At 46.1% G+C, this 20,201-nt stretch overlaps 2 protein-coding genes across 2 annotated transcripts in view; one reads left to right on the plus strand and one right to left on the minus strand.

Annotated features, from left to right (window-relative positions):
* Positions 1-12,147, plus strand: part of TELO2 (telomere maintenance 2) — a 21,215-nt gene extending 9,068 nt beyond the window's left edge. The window contains exons 10-20 of the mRNA XM_009324246.1: positions 3-77; positions 702-787; positions 1,087-1,178; positions 2,228-2,344; positions 3,337-3,408; positions 3,980-4,150; positions 4,811-4,902; positions 5,728-5,827; positions 6,238-6,302; positions 6,948-7,063; positions 10,242-12,147. Coding sequence (XP_009322521.1) covers positions 3-77; positions 702-787; positions 1,087-1,178; positions 2,228-2,344; positions 3,337-3,408; positions 3,980-4,150; positions 4,811-4,902; positions 5,728-5,827; positions 6,238-6,302; positions 6,948-7,063; positions 10,242-10,345 — 1,090 coding nt within the window. The 3' untranslated portion in view covers positions 10,346-12,147. The remainder of the gene's footprint in view (positions 1-2; positions 78-701; positions 788-1,086; positions 1,179-2,227; positions 2,345-3,336; positions 3,409-3,979; positions 4,151-4,810; positions 4,903-5,727; positions 5,828-6,237; positions 6,303-6,947; positions 7,064-10,241) is intronic.
* Positions 11,801-20,201, minus strand: part of IFT140 (intraflagellar transport 140) — a 92,267-nt gene continuing 83,866 nt past the window's right edge. The window contains 12 exon segments of the mRNA XM_009324239.1: positions 11,801-12,247; positions 13,038-13,070; positions 13,073-13,179; positions 13,521-13,687; positions 13,771-13,983; positions 14,190-14,396; positions 15,373-15,555; positions 16,315-16,443; positions 16,858-17,001; positions 17,097-17,229; positions 17,587-17,682; positions 18,803-18,993. Of these exon segments, the coding sequence (XP_009322514.1) occupies positions 12,168-12,247; positions 13,038-13,070; positions 13,073-13,179; positions 13,521-13,687; positions 13,771-13,983; positions 14,190-14,396; positions 15,373-15,555; positions 16,315-16,443; positions 16,858-17,001; positions 17,097-17,229; positions 17,587-17,682; positions 18,803-18,993 (1,683 nt within the window). The 3' untranslated portion in view covers positions 11,801-12,167.

Here is a 20,201-nt window from a genome sequence, read left to right on the forward strand (position 1 = left end):
GTATTGGAAAGTAACAAGAAATCGCATACAGCAGCCCCTGTGATGCCAGATGAGGAGTCGGATGCTGAGCTTGACAGGTACGGGGCAAGAAACTGGTAGGAAATGGAAAATAAATGGCAGGTTCTTAAGAGCAGACGTGGGGAGCAGGGAGCTATCAGTAGCTGCATTTCTTGGCAAATCTTGTGCTTTCTGACCTTGTTCAGCTGAGTGGTATGCAGCAGAGTAGGACTTTGTGTAGGAAATTGCACACAAGTATGTTAGTCAATAATTTAAGCAAAGCCTATGTCATGTACAACCATTGTATTTATTCCATTTGACTTAGATACCCGTTTCCTGGAATTATGGCTATATCTACCCACCCATTTTAATAGTGGACCTGTGTTATTCTGTCACTTTACCAGTATATAAAGAAATCTCAAGAACCAGCTTCTAGTCTCTTGGTCACCTGACTCCTTCCTGCACTTGACCAGGAGACCCGGTTCCAGATCTGGTCACAGAACTTGCTCTTTCACTGAGCTTCAGAGTAATTCATAGAACTTCCTAAGGAACCCTTTCAGGCTAGGCTTCAGCAGTGCTGCTGCATGATGCAAGAGTGATGGTGTTACGACAATGTGTGCTGGTTCTTTCCCTTGTGTGGATAGCTGGGGAAAGGAAGAACATCTATACCCCATAGACTAACTCCTGCCTTTATTTTTTTACAGTGATGATGACCTCATCCCTTATGATATGTCAGAGGATAAAGAGCTAAAGACTAAGGCTCCTGTGTATATCCGAGAATGTATTGAAGGTAGGAGATTTTGGGCTGAGTCTTTATCTGTTTCTTACTGGTTTTGGGAGAGTGATCTCTGTGTAGGTTTATTTTTTTCTCAGCTAATTTGGAGAAGCTGTAGGATTTCAGTAATCTGGGCTCAAGGGTTGAACTGTAATTTCTGAGTAATTTCAATTTAGTTCCTAATACTGGTCATGCGCTGGGTCAGTGATATCTGCCTATGACAAAACAAACTACTGGCAGAAGAAAGTTGGGGGGATATAGCCAAGCACAACCATTCTGTTAATAGCTTTTGTTTGTCTTTTGATTGCCTTCAGTCCTGACAGGATCTGAAGATGTGGACAAATGGGAAGCTACAGTCAAGGCTCTTGAGACCTTGGTTCGAAAGAATCCAGCAGCAACAAGAGAGGTGAAGTAGTATGAGCTAGGTTACCAGTGGGCTGTAATACAGGATTAGCACTTTGCCCTCGTGAGGAGACTAAACATACCAACAGAGTAGCAGGCCAGGGTAATGTGTACCTGGATTGAAAGCTTTCAACTTGGGAAGGGAAATAGAAGGAAATAGTTGCTTTGGAGGTGAGGCTACAGAGCACAAAGGAACAAAGAAGCAAGCAAAGGTGCTGGCAACAGTATGGCATTCAGCAGCTCCAGCGCTGAAAATGAAATGCATTGCAAGTAGAGCTTGCCAATAACATGAGGAAGCAGAGGAAGCCCCATGCTTTGTGCTGGGCAGAAAAAAAAATTAGAAATGCCGTTTACAGAGCAGCCACGAATTCCACAGACAAATTGATTTTAATTTTGGATTTAATTGATTTTGAATTGAAATTGAATTTAATTGTTATTCCCCAACAAAAAGGGAGATAAAAATCAAATGGACTTTCCCTATTTGCTTGTACAAGCATAGTGTCTCCCAGAGGGAGCAGTTGGATTGTACTGCTCAGGTGAGAGGAACTGGGAACAAGGTCACCGGTGCGATGAGTGCTCGCCACCACTTGTTAGTGAACACTTGAAGGTGGCAGAGATACAGGCCTCTGCGAGCTGAGAAAGGGAAGGGGTGTAGTCTGGTAAACAACGCACAATCTGCTGCTGCTCCTCAGACGTGTTACTGAACTGGATGGGCTTTGGGTGTACTTTGGGTGTACTGTACCCTTTTACCCATTAGTTATAGTGACAAGTCCTCCTAATATCATGATGCCACCACTTGTCCAAAAAGCCAAAGTGAATGTGGACAGAGAAATCAGCATAGGGGGTTGTTCAGTGTTTTGAGCAATCTGTCTTGATGGCATTTAGCTTAATGTGTTTTCTTTCCCTCCTAAGTAATGGACATGTTGCCTGTATTCCATACTCTCATTGTCTTTGCTTAAACATTAGAAATGGAAAATGGATGCTGCTGTGTAAATCCTGTGAGAAAGAAAACACCTGCACGGATTTGATTCCTTTTTTTCATATTTTGAGCAGGTTAGCGTGGAGCTGGCAAAGATACTATTGCATCTGGAGGAGAAGACCTGCATTGAAGGCTTTGTGGAGCTCCGTCAGAGAGCTCAAGTAGCTGTTTTAACCACAGATCCAATACCTGTAAGTCCCTCTTACTGCTTTCCTTTTTCCAGTTGAGGCACCGGCAAAAATTTAAGCAGCTGAAGTCTCTTGCTAGCTTGATAGAAGTGTGGTAGAATCAGAGTGTGGTAGAATAGCTAGTTCATGTCTGACAGCATTTATGCAGAGATGGGCTATGTACTGAAAAATTTGCAATGGATGACTAAAACAACAGGCAAGAGAAAACTCTGTCAGAGCTGTAACGGACTGGAGGAACCATTTGGAGACTGTTAGTATGAGTATACCTGACAAGGCAAATTAGATAAGGACTTGTTGCACTGAAAGGACATTGTTTCACATAGAGGAAAGCTGAGGAACAAAGGGCTTCTCTAGAAGAAGATTTGACTGGTGATTGTAATCATAGAATGGTTTGGGTTGGAAGGGACCTTTAAAGATCATCTACTTCCAACCCTCCCTGCCGTGGGCAGGGACATCTTTCACTAGATCAGGTTGCTCAAAGCCCCGTCCAACCTGACCTTGAACACTTCCAATGATGGGACATCCACAACTTCTCTGGGCAACCTGTTCCGGTGTCTCACCACCCTCATAGTAAAGAATTTCTTCCTTATGTCCAATTGTCAGTTTAAAACCTTTACCCCTCATCCTATCAGTACAGGCCCTGGTTAGAAGTCTCTCTCCACCTTTCTTATAAGCCCCCTTTAAGTGTTGAAAGGCTGCAATAAGGTCTCCTTCGAAGTGCCAAAGCTGCCGTGGCAGTTGTTTGGGTACCTCTGCATAGGAGGGAGAGAAGAATGGCAAAGTCCCATTTGTCATTTTCTCCCTTTGCAAGAATCTAGAAGTGGAAGTGTCCGAGTTTCCCGTTTGCACAGCGTGTCTCTTCCCTTTTCTTGGAGGCTTGTTGTTAACTAACAGGAAGCAGGACTCCTCCTGAAACGGAGTGCTTTTAGAATGAGTGGGAAGGCTGTTTCCAGCCTGGGTTTGTGTTCATTGCGCCTTGATTTTTTTCTGTACAGGTAGCAAAGTACTTGACCTCCCAGTTCTACTCTCTGAACTACAGTCTTCGTCAGCGCATGGACATTCTCGATGTAAGCGCTCTTCTCTTCAATTCCCACTTTCCTTGTGTCTTTGTTGCACCAGTGCTGTTCCCCTGAGATGTAGTGGGGTTACCTTTTATTCCTCGTAGGAGGAGGCAGAGGCATGGGAATCTCTTACGTTAGTATTTGTGCCTGACATTCCCCTCTTGTTCATAACCCTGCTAGACTCCAATTATACAGCGATCCTTCCCCACAGAATGCAAAACACATGATGGTCATTTGCTTAGGAGAAGCCACTGCTTCCTAACATGTCATCCGTCTGTTACATCTTCACTTTCTGAAAGACAGCAATCTGCCTGTGACTCCTTCTACATCATTTCACTTACTGGGTCTGAAGAGGGAGCCACTGTTCTGTTTAGGGCTAAGTGACCAAGGGCTTGGTCAGTACCTCAGAGCCAATTCGTTGTTTGGGGGCCAGTGAACTTGCTGTTCTTAGTTCTAAACCTATTGTGCCTTTCTGCCTTGTTGTTCCTATCAGTTTGGGTGCAGGTAACTCTGTTGCTGTTGTTCCCTAGTACAGGGATTACCCCTTTTTAACAGAACCTCCCTCTTTTTCATCTAGGTATTGGTTTTGGCAGCTCAGGAACTGTCCTATCCCAAATCCCGTGGGAAGACCAAGCATTCTGGTGCCCAAAAACCTTGTATCCAGCTGCTTCCTGGAAGTGACAGCTCTAAGGACTGGAGAAGAATTGTTGATGAGAGGATCAAAAGCAAGACTCGGAGATTTGCTACGGTGAGGCCAGAGCAGAAACAAACTGAAATCAAATCCAGCAAAAATAGGGACGCTAGGACTTGCTGTAGTTCTGTCCAGAAAGAGCAAAATACCTGTGAAATTGGCCCAAACCAAAGGAAAGGCTGTGTAACTTCCAGCAGGGAGAGGAAAATTAAACCTCGAACTCCTTGCCTTGCATTGAGGGATAGTTGTTGCTGTTCTATGCTTGTTCTGAGCTTGTCTGGCCGCTGCAGGGAGCTGTGACTGCACCTCACAGATCCCAGAGCCTCTTCCATCAGACCAGCTGCCTCTGGACTGGACTGTCTCAGCCTTCCTATTTTTCAGGGAGATAAATTGATGCCAGTTTCCTAGTTCCCAGAACTCCCCCGTGGTTCATCCTGGAGAACTTGCTTTCCAAAACTCCTTTATCCCTTGCATGTTCTTGTTTCTTATATCTAACCCAGCAGTACTGAGCTATATTGTACTGAAATATCTAGATGTGTGAAAGGATCTGAAGTGCGAAGTGAGCCATCCAGTCTGGAAACGAGTAGCCATAGGCGTGCAAGCGAGCAGTGGCTGACAATGGGATGGCTGCAAGGAACCCGTAGTCTTGACAGTGTCCAGTGAAGTGGAAGAGTCAGATGCTGCATCTTGTTTAGACTTCATTTTTCTCTTGGACAGGGTCAGTCTCAAGTGGAACTGGCTTCCGGCCCAAATGAGTTCAATTCTATTGCTGGGCACTTCTTTTTTCCATTGATTCAGCACTTTGACAGGTGAGTGTGAACACCTTGGGATGTGGGCCTGGCAGCTGCCAGAGTGAGCCGTTCTGCTTGCCTCAGAGCAGCAGGCTAAAGCCCAGAAGCTGTGCGGGCGTCCAGTGGCACCACACTGATGCGTGGCTCGTGCATAAAGCTTAGAGAGGAGGGGTTTGTGGGGTCTTGGACTTAGCCTGTGAAGTCTTGTTGGGCAGGAGTATGTAAGACCCTACAGAAGTGAAGATACATTATGAAGAACAACCTGTCAGCAGGTACACAGGTGGATGATTTTGGCAGTACCAAACCAGTTGTCTTGGCTGACCCTCCACCTTGGGAGGTTCACACAAAACCGCAGAACTCAGACTGCAGTCTTTAAACAAAGTTAACTCTGTCTCAGGTTTGGGCCCGTCACCTGGACTGGTCCTTGTGACCACGTTATAGAACACAGGACACAGTTTATTGTCAATCACTTGAGTCTTTGCTTACCTAAGGAAAGCTGAGTAATTGATTCCATGAGAATCGAGATTCTTGTAATACCAGTCTTAATGGTTTGTTTCTAACGGCTAGTGGTGCTAGCTTTTGCATGCAGTTCTTTCTAAGTAAAGCCTGTTGGTAGAATAAGTGATACCTGCTGTAAGAGTAAAGGATATTACTGGTCTGGGAGCAAAGGTGAGAGCAAACAGCTGTGGCCTGTGTTAAACTGGGAATGACTGTATAAGGACTGTAGTCGTAGGGATTCAGGCTTGTGGGGGACAAGTTGCCTTGCATAACCGCCCCAACTGTTCCAAAGATGCACTCATCAGCCTTCTCACTGCTACAGGATTGTGTATCTTGCGCTTGCAGGCCTTTGACAACATTTGATCTCCTGGGGGAAGATTACTTTGTCCTTGGAAGACTGGTCCACACTTTAGCGATCCTGATGTACTTGGCTGTCAACACTGTGGTAAGAAAGGCTGCATGAGCTTGCAGACAGCAGGAGAGACTTCCAGCCTGGGAGCTCAGAGGTGCCTTCTGAAATAGCAGGCCCCAGAGCACACTGCTACACTTAGACTGGCAGCAAGTTTGAGTTGCATGTGCTGAGAAGTTGCAAAAGGGGCTGGGAAAAAATGGTCGGAAGAGAGACATGGGATTCAAGACGCCCCTGCACTATTTTTTGCTGCTTCTGGTAGAAAAACTACCAACTTCTGTGGGAGGCTGGGCACATCATTTCACTTTACTGCCTAAGTTTCCTCATCTGTAAAATAAAGTTAATTGTAACCCTGATCTTCACAACAGTGTATCTCAAGGTCCAGTTCTGTGGACTGGTGTGAATGTGAAGGTATTCAGTCTTTCTGTCATAATCCTGTTTTGCAGGCAGTTACTGCGATGGGAAAGGCACTGCTGGAGTTTGTTTGGGCTCTGCGTTTCCACACTGACTCGTGAGTTGTAGTTGTATGCTTTCATTTTTAAAGATCAGCTGCGAGCCGGTCTCCAGCCACGGTTTGTCTTTGTCTAAGACTGGCACCTGACTGAGAATGTCAGTGACTGAATCCACTAACTCTATGCTCTCCTCCAGCCTGGTGTTCTTATGAGTGAGTATTGCAAGAATAGGTAATGAAGGCATTGCTTTAATGTCAGACCAACACATGAACTTGGCCAGTGTCTTCTAGCGTGGAGGTACAGTCATTACCTATAGAAAGCATGACAAATTTCTTGCTCAACTATCCACGTCATAGTTCCATCTATGTTTACTCAGGAAGCTCAGAAAACTTTAGATTCAATTCCAGCGTTCAACTCTGGAAAGATTAAGACATGTAGCCAAAATGCTGTGAACACCCAGTTTCTGTTTTGATCTCAGACTTGTCCAGGACTCTGAATTATGCTAGACTCCCTGCACCACAGCGTGGCAGGGGGTCTGTATGTGGGCACTCTGCCAGCTGGTGCGTGATTACACTCCTAAGCAGTAGCAGTATGGCAAAAGTCGTCATAATCACAAACATTTGAAACTGGAGAACCCCTGAGGTGAGGAAATCAAGGTAGAGCACGAAGTTGCAGGTTCTAACCAGTTCTGCCTTTCTCCAAAGGTATGTGCGCCAGGGTCTTTTGTCCTGTATCTCCTCCACGCTCCTCAGTGTCCCTACGGAGCGTCTTCTGGAAGACATGACAGAAGAGCTTTTGGAGACTCAGTCCTGGCTGGGAGGTAAGATGTGGTGGTGTACGCCAGTGTTTTTCTGGTTAGTGGTGCAGTCTTTGTGCAGCATCTCTTTAATTGTGGTAGTAGCAGTAATGTCCTAGTGTTGTGCACCAGAGATTTGCATGATAAGCATATTTATCACTTGCTTCTAAGTTTAGGGCAAATACCAGACCACACTGTGTGCTGTACAGATGTATTACCGAGGTATCTAAAGCATAAGCTGAGAGCTGCGTATGGCATTTCAAAGTGTGACTATCCTCACCTTCCAGGCCGACCAAAATAATCCCAAAATGTATTATCTGCCCTCTTTCTCTGTCTAAGCGTCCAACCACCCACCTCATGAAGCTGCAGAAAGTGTTGTCGTATTGCATGTTACATCCAGGCAGCGACTTTGACCAGCAGTAACATACAGGGCTTGTATGGCCCGTTTACACCATGTGCGCAGAAGGCGGGTTTCATTAGTGCTAAAATAGGAGGAGGAAGAGCATGGCCCCATCTCCTAACTTCCTATTGCTGATGGGAAGAACAACCTATGAAAGACAGCAATGACTTTACATGCTGCACCCAACGCATCTTGCATCAACACAAGCTACGTTTGTGGGTTCTGGTAGGCTGGAACTGCCCACATTGGTGGTCAGGTATCGCAGTGTGCTGGAAGTACAAGAGGAAATAACGCTGTGTGCCTTGTAGCTCTGAAGTTTCCACTGTATGCTGAGTGGACCTCATGTGAGTCCCTGGGTTTCCTTCACCATTCTCACTCTTGGCGAGTTGGCTTCCCACAGGGAGCAGGCAGGAAGCGACACTGACACAGCGGCCTCTGATCCTTGCAGGTTGTGGAGGTCTGTGCCCTTTAAAAGGAAGAGAGCTGCCTTGTGGGGCCGAAAAACTTACTTTTCCCATGGCATGGTGTGCTCTGAGGAATCTGCTTGTCTCTGCAGTTAACACTGCTATTGCCAAGTAAAGCCTTTCCAGGAATGTTATAAAGGTATTTTCAGCACGAGGGTCTGCGTAATCTGTCTTTAATGAGTTATTTTTGGAAGGAGGAGGATGACAGAGCTAGTAGCATCTTTTTATGCCTGTAGGTAGACTAATAGCTATCTCTTTGCATGTGGTGCTTTTGCGTGAAAATTGCACGGTAGATCCTGGTGGGAATGAGAGCAGGGTAAGATCACCGTTGTGTGTATAGTAGAGAAGGGGAAATTGTTGTAGGAGCCATTCAGAAACCTTAAAGAATACAACTCAGCTCCACGTCTGGTCAGGTGTGATTTAAGTGCAACTTAAAAGGAGCTGCTTCCTGAAACACAACAGCTTCGTGGGCTGTGCCTTTGCTGTTTGTTGTAAGATTGTTGGTAAAACAGCTATCACAGGGAGGCACTGGGCTCCTCCTTGCTGCTCCAACAGGTGAAGTCAGTCACTAGAGACCTACTTTTGTGACTGCATCATGGTTTTGAGCTAGTGGACTTGCTGTTGGTTCATGACTCTTCCAGACGAGATTTGCAAGAGGTGTCATGTATTAGCTCCACTGCTGTAGCTGGGAAAAATGACAAGCTGTCAAGCATGCAAGCCGCCTACTACCATGCCTCATGGCCAGGAGAGGTCACTGCCTTGGGTTTCAGCTTAAAGCATCTACCTTTCTCCTGCTATGGCTAAAGCACAACGAGGAACAGTGGGCTAGAAAATGTTATCCATGAAACATTTAGCAGAAATCTACAAATCTGCTCCAGTTTCCGTATCACAGCCTGTGCAGATCGCTGTAGTTCATCGTGTGAATGTGACTGACTGTTCCTGCCCTTCAGCCTTTGGGCTGTAACTACAACTTTTTCCCATTAGAAAGTGTTCGCAGTGTGGTGTAAGAAACTACTTCAGTCGCTGTCACGGTGCTGTCTACTTAGTGGATGCTTTGGGACATTTCTGCTGGGGAGAGAGGCTAGCATCCACCTTGTACTTGTCTGTCATTGCCCTTAATGCCATGCTGGACCCACTATTGAGTAGCCTAATCTTTCCCGGGGGAGGGAGGGAATACCTAAACATTTCTAGGAAACAGTTCCTTTGATTCCTCAGCAGCTGCCTTTGAGGGAATTCCCCACCCCCTGCAAGTGCTGTGGAGCTATGTCATAGGTAAGTTTGTTTTATGTAAGGACCTGAATGAGACTCTGGTGCCCTGTGCCTCCCTTCCAGTGGCAGCAGTTCAAGGTCCGTGCTCATGGCAATTAGAAACAGTGCCAACATCAGTCTCTTAGCTTTTGAGATTGTATTAAGCTGTCTTGTAGCCTCCCCCTTTTTGCCTTCTGTAGAGGGAGTATGGAAACACCATCGCGAAGCTCTCCCTGAGGTTATAAATAGCCCTACTCCATCTGAGTGAGTCATGTGTTTGGGCTGACAGTACTGGGCTCTGAGCACACTGCTTGTGCGTACAGGATATCCTTACACAGACTCTCTGCTCTTCCAGGCTCCCCCTGCTCAGACATCCTGCGTGCATCCTGGTTTTTACTTTGCAGGCCTATTAAGGGCCCCTGAAATAACAGCTGCTGGAAGCAGCTTCATGCCCTCCCTTACATGCTGCATGAAGTGTGAAAGAACTACTAGTTTATCGGAGCACCGACCACTCAGAACAGAGCATGTGCTGAAACTTGGGGCCTGCCCCTTTCTTTCCCCCATTTGAAGGGCAGCATGACCACAGGTCTCAGGAGGGAGCGCCGAGTGTTTGTTTAGATTGCAGGAATTGGCAGAATGGAGACTTCAGGCTTTTGAGTGAGTGGATTTCTAATTGCAGACTGCATTCGTGCTAGTAGATCAGCTGTAGAAAGGTTACGTATAGCTCAAGGGCACAAGAATCAATTCTGGCATGGAGGTTATCCCATGGAATGCACGGTCAGTTTCTGTGGTGTTTCAACCCAACTATTTGTTTCTGCTACGAGAATGAACTGTGAGCTTGTCCCATGCGAACCATCACATGTTAAGTCAGGGCTTAGCTAAGCTCATACTGCTTAAGATGGTCAAGTGTGCGCATCTTTGCCTTCTGGCCTAACATAATTCCTGCAAGTGCTGATGTCCAGCCCAGACTTAGTTGCATTTGCTGTTGCGTTTAGTGCTGTTCCGTGATGGTCAGTGAAACAGTAGAGAAGTGTTAGGTGAAGGGTGGTTCTTCCCATTTTCCAGCTAAGAGTGGCTGCTTCTTTTACAGATGTGGTGGAGAAAGATCCAGATGGGGACTGCAGGAGGCTGGCCTTGCAGAACTTGCTACTACTGGAGAACCTGAAAAAGAAACTCAAAACTGTCCCTTCCTAGCTGAAGGGTAAAAGAAATGACCTTTACCTCATCCTCTTGCCAGCTGGATGTGTGTAGACACTGCTGGGGCCTCTTCAGCAGTCACCTGGCTGGAGGAGAGGAAGAAGGGGGGAAGGGTACAGAGCCGTAAGCCAGCGAACCTGACTTGACATCTGGACTTTGTAGTGGGGGCCAATTTAGTGAGCTATTGCTATCCGGTACGGAGTGTACAGATGCAGGAAGGTAGGCTAGCGCTGCCATCCTCCCCACACCTCCCCAGCCCCCACCCCCGGCTATTTATAACCTTGGCAGGTTTGAGCGCTCTGCTAAAAATACAGGGAAGATCTCATGGCAGACTTCTTGTCAGAAAAACAGGAGGGTTGGAGAGGTCCGCTTACCTCCCAGGGCTGAGTCTATGATATGCCGATAACAAAGGCTGCCGTGTCTTCTAGCAGTCAGCGTTTGGTGGAATAGTTCTTGGTCTGCTGTTCCGAGGGGTGGCGCGGCGTAGGGAGTGACACCGCCAGTGAGACGCAAGAACTGAATAGCTACACTGAAGTCCTGAAAACGTGCCAAACCTTAAAGGCTTGAGCTAGAGCTGTGCTGTGGTTAGGAAGGAACAAAGCAGGAATTCTTTTTGTATAATCTTAGTTTCTATTAAAGGATAACTAGTGTCCAGATTTTGACCTTAAAATCTCCCTCTGCCCTTCTTCCCTGAAAGCATACAATTTAAAAACTTCATATTCACACCGAGTTTTGAAGCAAGTCACAAAACAGGAAAAAGAAAAATCACTCTAAGCAGAAGGGCTAGTTGGTCTGAAATGTATGAGAGTGAGAGTGGCTGTATAAATACTCCCACGCAGGGCAGGGTAACAGGCTTAAAGGCGAGCAAAGCCTCGGTCGCTTACGTTGGGCTTCACTTCTCGTGGTCTTACTTGTGCCAGGGAAGAAATCTGCATCCTGAAGTCTGACTAGCACAGAGTAGCTCGACGTAACTGTGGTGTGTGGAAAAGAAGCTTCACAGTGAGAAAGAAGCTTCGCTGGCTCGAAGTGACCCTGGCTTGAGCAGGGGGGGTTGGACCAGATGACCTCCAGAGGTCCCTCCCAACCCCCACCATTCTGTGATTCTGAGGTTTAGTCCAGATTTCTGTAAAGGGTAGCTCTAGCCTGCATGACCCATGACCCTGTGGTGTATTTAAATGCAAAAGCTTTGGGCTGGGGGAAGTCTCCCTTCATTCTGCAGTAGGGGAGAAGTTTGACTTTTACCCAAGCTCCTACCCCAACGGGACAGAGATTGTTTTCAGAAGTTCTGACTTCTAGGGAACAACAAATAAGTTAGCACCTTAGCAGATCAAAGCTGTACTTGAAAATTTTGTCAGCTCAGGAGTTTCCACCTCAGTTACTCAGCTCTTTTTTGTACTCGGAAAAAGGTCTGAAGTTACAATATGCAGTTCTTGTTGGGTTCCCCCCCCCCAATTTATTAAAATACTAAAACCAGCTTCATTACAGGATATACGTGTGAATCTCTGTATGTAGTGTTTGAGACAATACATTAACTTCAGTACTGTTGCTTGTACAGTCAAGCAGGAGGAATAAATTTCTTGGTAATAACCAAAAAGCCTTGTTGCAGCAGTGTGGTGACTGATAGGTGACCCCTAATGGGGACAGAACAAATGACCTGGTATTAAAGTCAACTTTGCGTTTGGTAAGCGTGAGTTGTCAAGGGTCCTCCACTTCATCAGCCACGTCGTCTTCCACCTCCTTGTTCTCCTCGCTGCTGTGGCGAATCTGCTCTGGAACCAGGGTTCGGCTTACGGGAATGCCTACTCCTCGGTGAACTGCCTCAATGGTCGGCTGAGTCACGTAGTAGCTGAGGTTCGTGGGTGGAACTCTTTTCTGCATCTCTTCCAGATACCGGTGAGCCTAAAGTAACACACGGGGATCGCTGTTACGGGGGGTCTGCTGCTTACAAGAGTCCCAGCAAAACGGTGAAAAGCGTCCACCCTTAGCGCGCGGCTGAGCTCGACAGGAGCTCGGTGTTGAAGGGTGCCAACGCTTAGCCAGGAGGTGTAGCCTTTGCGAACGTGATGACCTTTCACAGTGACTTGTGTCAATTCTAACTTTTTCAGTTTAAAAAAGAAGGGGTCTCGAAGGCTAGTTTTACATTCTCCTGATAGCTAAAGCACTGTCAAAACAACGCATGAAAAATAAGGTTAATCAGCACAGCTGGAGAAACTAGCACTTGGCATCCTTACATTTCATAATAAAGCAGGTCACGGTTTGGTCCCAGCGCTGGTGTGTGTGGCACTCCTGCCCCGCAGCAGTCATTCACCGTTTCCTCAAATGACTGCAATTTCAAAATTTTCTTTTCTTCTTTGGCCAAGTGGCAAATGCAGCACAGTGTGACTGCCGAGACGTACCTAGACAGACCCTTCTGTTCTTGCCTAACAACTGGGAATGTTTAAGAACCCACTGCTGTTTATGCTCTGTGTCCTGTGCGCTGTCGTCTTCTCTTCAGTCCCATGAAATGCAAAATATATTAATATGGCTATAGTTCCTGAGGTCCACCACACCCTGCTGAGCAGGTTAGCTCCTGTAAAGGAGCCTCTGCTATGGAACGTCTTCCTGTATGAGATAACCATGCTATACCAAGCGCCGCTGGCGTATGAAAAACACGGGCTCTGTAGATGGGAGGAATTAAGAATTAACTTACCATACGGAAGTCCTCCACTTGCACGTAATGTTCAACCAGAAATCCCAAGACATCGCCGTGACGGACGGCGTTGTCAAAATCTTGTTCAGCTAGGAGAAGTTCACACTGTCTGACTGCTTCTTTGGGATCTTCAGAGTAAATTCTAGTGAAGAGCGAGAGGAAACTGTTAAGGCTCTGGGGGAGAGCATTCCGCCTGTCATGTGAAGAACAGGGGAGATTTTTTTTTTTACTGTGTTACGTTTCATAATCGCCTTTCTGGCTACGCTTTCCTTGGTCAATACACTTGCTTATATTTCAGGTAACGTTTTCATCTTTGATGTCAACAGCACTTTTAAAAAACACATAATGGTTTCCCTGCTAGAAAACGGTACCAGCAGCTTTTAGAAGTGAGTCTGCAAATTATTTATTAAACTGTAGGTACAACTTTTCTTCTTGCCTGGTATTTCTGTCGTTAGTTCACATGCTCTGAATACCGCAGCTCACCTCCGAGCGTGGATGAATCGCTTAATCAGGGTCATCTTGCTTTGCAAAAGCGCTAGTTTGCTTTCCTGTTCCAGAGGGCTTCTAGTCTTTGCTTTTGAAAGGCACTTATATGCTTCTGTCAGCGCTCCTTGTGCTTTCTCATAGTTCTGATACTCATCGATTTCTACCTGCAAGAGGAGAAATGAGATGAACGTTTTGCTCCGGAGCGAACAAACCAAACAGCTTTAGCAGTCACAGAAGGGGGCTGTACCTGAGCACATGCCTCATAGAAACCTGCCAGCAGGTCAAGGGCCCTTCCTTTAGTGTAGAAGCTAATGATGTTCTTCATAATCTCAGGGTCCTTGCACCAGTCCAGCGATTGTAGATAGTTGGCTGCCATGATATAAATCTCTCTCTGTCTGGAAACTCCCGCAAAGAAGACAATTTTCTCAGTATCTCCAGATTTCAGCAGTGCCTTCATAGCCTAGCAATGGAAAGGGGGGCACGGGGGAAGAGGGGGGAAAAAAAATATCATTGTGAATGCAAAAACACAAGCTATACTAAGACGGCTAGGGACCCTCGTCTGGATAGTCTACCGTATGAAGACTGTTCCAAGATTTACTTCTCAAAATACCCTTGTTTTGAGGCTCAGCCTCTCCAGCATTTTTTTTCCTACGTATCCAGGCTGACCTTTAACTTGTTTCCTGCTTGTGTGTATTTCTTGGTTGCCATGTGGTAATTGCCTTGTCTCATGCAGCAGTCGGCAATTTGCTCCAGCAGCTCTCTCCGGGACTCCTCAGAGAGGTCCTTGGAGTCCTTAGAGACCGTCATCTTCTCAGCCATCTCCTCTGTGATGGTCAGGTTCTGCTTCAGGCAAAGCTGCAGAGCTTCGCGGTACTAATGGAAGAGAGAAAGCAAGGAGATGTTGCAAACGCTATAGTGATACTTCACGTTGCTTGTGGTGTAACCTACAGAAATGAGCTATATGAAGGCAGAAGTGCTAGCAGCTGTGGATGCTCCCTCTAGAATGCTGCTGGGTAGTTCAGCATCCCGACATCGACTCCTGTTCAAGCACACGCTGTCTCATTTTGTTCACTGAGAGCATTTGTTCTTCCACGAAGACCACTGTTTCTCACCCGTTTTCTCAGCGGACACTAACGTGGCACTGCAGATTCGTCCATTTCGTCTCTTCGAACATGACATTCTCGGAGACGTACAAGTCAGATTTATTAGGCGGGACGGATTATATTAAGGTTTTCAGCAAATACAAATAAAGTATTTGTATACAATACAGGCATTTGAAAGATTTTATTAAATATTTTGCTACTTCCCATATAGGAACAAATTATGAGTAGAATATATAATAGCTTTTAGCCCAGAAAGGGGCTACTGTACCCATGCAAAACATGGAAGAAAGCAAGACACAGGCGCTCATTAAGGAGGAGGGAGTACAGGACTGCCTTGGTACCCAGCATTTTTGGGAAGGCTGAGTTGCCAGCGTAACAAGGGCAAGGTAGAAGTGTGTAAAAGTTTAGGTGCGAAATGAAGCGCCTTAGCTACATTGGTGGTATGACAAGAGGGACAGCGTTCGGGTTTTTTTGACTGATGATGTTATAATTTCCCTGTCTCTCAATATGTTAGTTTACAGAGTATTCCCCAAGAGTGCAAAATCGGCAGGTTTTAGGCCAGAAATAAGACAAAAAAGCCAGGAATCCATTTCTGGAGTTGAGCCCAGTGGGCTACCACCCCATGAGTCACTGGCATGAGAGGAAACGTTAAACCTTAACAAAGATAAATGTGTGTGCGTGCGCACACACCCCTGTTGTGCTCCTCTTTACCTGTGCATGGCGGGACCAGCGAAGCTAGAGCTCACCTTTTTGGCTGTTAGTAACAACTCCATTGCTTTCTCATACTGAGCATGTTCAATAAAAAAATCAGAACAGCGGGCTAGCAGAGCTGGGTCCGAGTGCTCATCCAGGTCTTCGGCAATTAGCTGTAGGGCCCCAAACTGCTGTGTGGCAAAGGCTAGCTCCAGTGCTTTGGAGAAATGTCCTGCCTGCAAAATTAAGATTGAGTCTTTAAAGACTAGAATAAACACTGCAGAATCAGTTTACAGGATACCCTAGAGTGGATTAATAAAGCGTCACCCACCATGAAGAAATGAGTAATAAACATCTAGTAAAAACTACAGTTGATTTAATGTTCCTCTGTGTCCTGGTTTCAGCAGGGATAGAGTTAATTTCCTTCCTAGTAGCTGGTACAGTGCTGTGTTTTGGATTTAGGATGAGAACAAAGTTGATAACCCACCGATGTTTTAGTTGTTGCTGAGCAGTGCTTACACTAGCCAAGGACTTTTCAGCTTCCCGTGCTCTACCGACTGAGCAGGCTGGAGGGGCACAAGAAGCTGGGAGGGGGCACAGCCAAACTGGCCAAAGGGACATTCCATACCATGGGACGTCATGCTCAGTACAGAAACTGGGGGAAGCTGGCCGGGGGGGCCGCTGTTCGGGGACTGGCTGGGCATCGGTCAGCGGGTGGTGAGCAATTGTGCTGTGCATCACTTGCTCTGTGTATTCTTCTATTATTACTACTACTACTTTATTTTATTTATTTCAATTATTAAACTGTTTTTATCTCAACCCGTGAGTTTTCTTACTTTTACTCTTCCAATTTTCTCCCCCATCCCACTGGGGTGGGGAGCGTGAGCCAGCGGCTGTGTGGGGCTCAAGTTGCTGGCTGAGGTTAAACCACGACACTTTGCTGTAGGAACCAATTCAGTTTAAAGTTTGGTATTTTTTACTACAAAGACATTTACCTTGTGGTATAACATGACAGCTCGGTCCATTTGCTCCCCCTTTTCCTCATAATAGCACGCTGCCTCTATCATGTCTTCCGGAGAGCTCAGAAGAGCCAGATTCATCAGCTGATCATCTAAATTGTTCTCCTATTCAAAAGCAAAGATTTGGCTCTAGGTATGCGGCAAACAGATTTCATAATTCTGTCTTCTGGCAAGCCTATAGCTTCACGCTGTCACGCAGTAGCCCATCAGCCCCCCTTCTGTGTAAAAACTATACCACCCCAAGTAACTTTGAGCTGCAACAATGATAATTTGTTTCAGGCAGTTTTCTGTTGAGATACGCAAGAAAATAATGTCCCACACAACCAAGCCTTTACTGATGCGTCTTTTGGAGAAGATGCAGGCAGAAACTGGGAGCATCTTCATAGCGGGCTCCGTCTGAGCAAGAAGCAGCTCACAAGAGAGAATGGGCACAAACAGCTTGTACCGCTGTCATTCTGTACGCTGCCTAAGGACAGAATCCTGCTTTGCTTTTGGACATAAATGTACCTCTTCACATACCTTACACAAGCGGATGGCGTTGTTAAATGCCTGGGCCCTGGTGTAGAAATGTACAGCCTGCTTGATTTCATCCTGACTCTCATACTGGCGGGCCAAGTGATACGATGCTGCCCAATTCCCCGTTTCGTTTGCTATTTCAGCAGCCTTGAAAACAAATTTATATAGCTTTACTTTGTGCCCATACTCATCCCAGGAATGAGAATTCTCTGGAAGCAGATGATGGGAGCAGGCTGCCTTACCTTCTGAACGTTGCCCTGAAAGCAGTGGACACGGACTAGGGAAAAATAATCCTGAGCCAGTGCATAGTATTTTAGTGCAGATTCCATGTCCGATTGGCTCTCCAGATACTGTGCCCACCATTTCCACAGGCTCCTAGAAAAGCAACAATATTAACTGCAGCAACAAGAATTGCCAGAGGCTGCATTTTTCACTCCTGGAGATCTTGATCTCAAGACTAGATACATTTTTTTAGAACGCAGACAAGGCTTTACCCCAACTCAAGGGTGAGGTTCAAAGGTCTGCACTATAAGGGAGTTCAGCCTAGATATCTAACGTGGCAGCTCTTGAGCGAGATATAATCCTGAAAAGCTGTAGGAGGATCATAATGGCTAAGGCAGGGGTTGAACTGGCGGCTGAGAGGATTCATACTCCTCCTTCCCTGCTCTCTTCGCAAGTTGTATTTCAGACCTGAAAGTCCCATTTGGGAGAAGGAACAAGCATAGCACTGACTTGTCTTTCATCTTGTTGACGTAGTTCTCCAGGGCTTGTAAGTCTTCAGAGAGCATTCGGGGTACCTCGAACCTATGTGTGTCTGACTTCTCATAGCTGCAGAGAAAAAGAACACATTCGATGTGAAATGACTACCTTCTTATCAGCTCACTTCCTGGGTAAAAAATCCACTTAATGTTGTTTGACAGCTACAGAGCGACAACACTGGTAACGCCGCTTCATTTATATTATCACATTCACTGTAAGGCCAGTTGCAGTCTGCCAGCACCATCAAAAATAAAAAGGTCGATGGTCCTGCAAGGCACCTGGAATCAGGGAGGCAATGATGTGATCACAGAACAGTAAATACTTTAAAAGTGCCAGTGATGGCCCAAAGAAATAGCCCGGAAAGCTCCCCAAACATTAAGCACTTCCCTGTGCATCTGGCTGAAAAGGTCACAAGAGCCCTGGGCTCCTCAGCTAGCCTAGTCCTTCTGCCATCCACTGCCACTTCAGCCTCTTTTCCTCTACCGGGAGATCACTGCACTTACACCACCGTCCACCGTTAGAGTCTCTCCTCACCACCCTGCCCACCTTGCTCACCTAATGGGTCTGTCTGATCACATCAGAGCTCTACTTTGACTCTGAACAGTAGTGACCTTATTATAGTATATATATTATATCTATAATTATATATGTATTTTTATATATATAAATACATATATAATTATATATATTTTACTTCATATAGTAAAACTCATATAAAACCAAGATTTCAAACAACACATTAAAAAGCACCTCCCCTAACTTCTCTAGGGACTCATCAATCACCGGAGAGGACCAGGTGCCAGAAACACCCAAGTGAGACTAAATTCTACCACAGCAGTTGTGTCTGGGACTTTCAGGAGAAGTAAACAAGTGGTTTTGTCATGGACAAGGAAGGAAAAGAGGGCAGTGGTCTTCCAGAGACAAGTACAGGACTGGATATTAGCGGGGTTCAACTATTGGCCCCAACAAGGCACTTAACCTTCCCAACGCTAAGCTTTATTAGCCTGGGAGGGTGCTGGGAAGTTTATTGTAACAATGCTTTCACTCCATGAGATAGAAAGCACCAGAAACGGGAAGAGACTTTAATTAATTATTAGCAGTCATCACCAGACATCCTCCTTAGCCTGCTCCCAGTCTTCACAGGAGAACAAGGCTCCAAATCCCCTGGGTGCCACAGGCTGGTGCTTACTGGGTGAGCGCAAGACTGTGCTCTCCGGTTGCCTCCAGGTGCTTAGCGTAGTTGTAGTACGTGGTGCGTAGGTGAACCCGATCGTGAGCTTCTGCTGTTTCGATGGCTTTCTGCCACTGGTTTGAGGCTTGATAGAACTTGTTCAGGAGGTCGTAGCGTTTGCAAGCCTTGTACAGCCGCTCCGCATCCTCCTGGAAGGAGAGCATGCAAACACCTCGTTATCTCCGACCGGTGTTCCGTAGGTGTCCTTCACAACAGACACTGCACTTCCGAGTAGTTTATTAGTGCAGGTCATCGTAATGCAATTAAAGTAACAATAATTCAGGCAGGGGGTTTAACCAACTGAATATACGTAGCCTGGAATAGCACATTACTGGGAAACAGGATGTTTATGTGAAAATAAGGAAAGCACTCAGATCCTGGCATTTACTGTACGGTATCAACTGGGGGTGATATGAGCAAGCCATCAACAATTAAACGCTGTCATCAGGAGCGTAAACCATTTCAGAAAGGGGAGATATGCTCATGTGGGGCTACAGTTAATGGCCGCGCTGCCTACCCAGAGGTGAGGTCCAGGAGACAGTCCTAGGCACTAGGGGTTTTGGCAAGAAGGCGTTACGTGCCAGGGGACCCCCTGCGACCTCCGAGCAGGTCTCAGAGGTAGCAACGCTGTTCGTGGATAACTGAGGTCCGTTCCTGGGAATAAACGCTGTTAATTTAAGACAGAATTAGAACAGGAGGATTTTGCCGATGCTGACGCAAGGGCAAGCAAATTTGGAACTATTATTTTTACACTTTGAGAGGTACTCCTGTGGAAGGAGCATTTTCCTGCTCCACCCAACTGCTGTCCAGCTGAACACTATATTTAGTAAATTGAGATTATCTGTCCAAGACAGAAAAATAGTTTCTGTCTCTTATTGTTTCAAATTCAAAAAAGCATAGAAAGTAGAGATGGAAGATGCCTGCACTATGATTCTGTATGAGATGAAAAAAAGCAACAGAACTGCATTTGTTTTGCTACAGTTCCCCTCTGCCTCTCCAAATAGATCTAAATATCCAAAATAAGGAGTATTGACACTTTTTGGCCTCATAGCTTTCTCTGCCAGGAAGCTTTTCCAAACATTTAGTTTGAATTTTCCTTTTCTTCTTCACTTTAATTCAGAATAGTTCCTCTATCTCTCTAGCATTTATACTCTTAAAATTGCTGTAGATTCATAGGGTTGGGAGGGACCTCTAAAGGTCATCTAGTCCAACCCCCTGCCGTGGGCAGGGACATCTTCAACTAGAGCAGGTTGCTCAGAGCCCCGTCCAACCTGACCTTGAACGTTTCCAGGGATGGGGCATCCACCACCTCTCTGGGCAACCTGTGCCAGTGTTTCACCACCCTCAGCGTAAAACA

The sequence above is a fragment of the Pygoscelis adeliae genome, unplaced genomic scaffold, assembly GCF_000699105.1.
Source record: "Pygoscelis adeliae isolate BGI_AS28 unplaced genomic scaffold, ASM69910v1 Scaffold505, whole genome shotgun sequence".
Lineage (NCBI taxonomy): Eukaryota > Metazoa > Chordata > Aves > Sphenisciformes > Spheniscidae > Pygoscelis > Pygoscelis adeliae.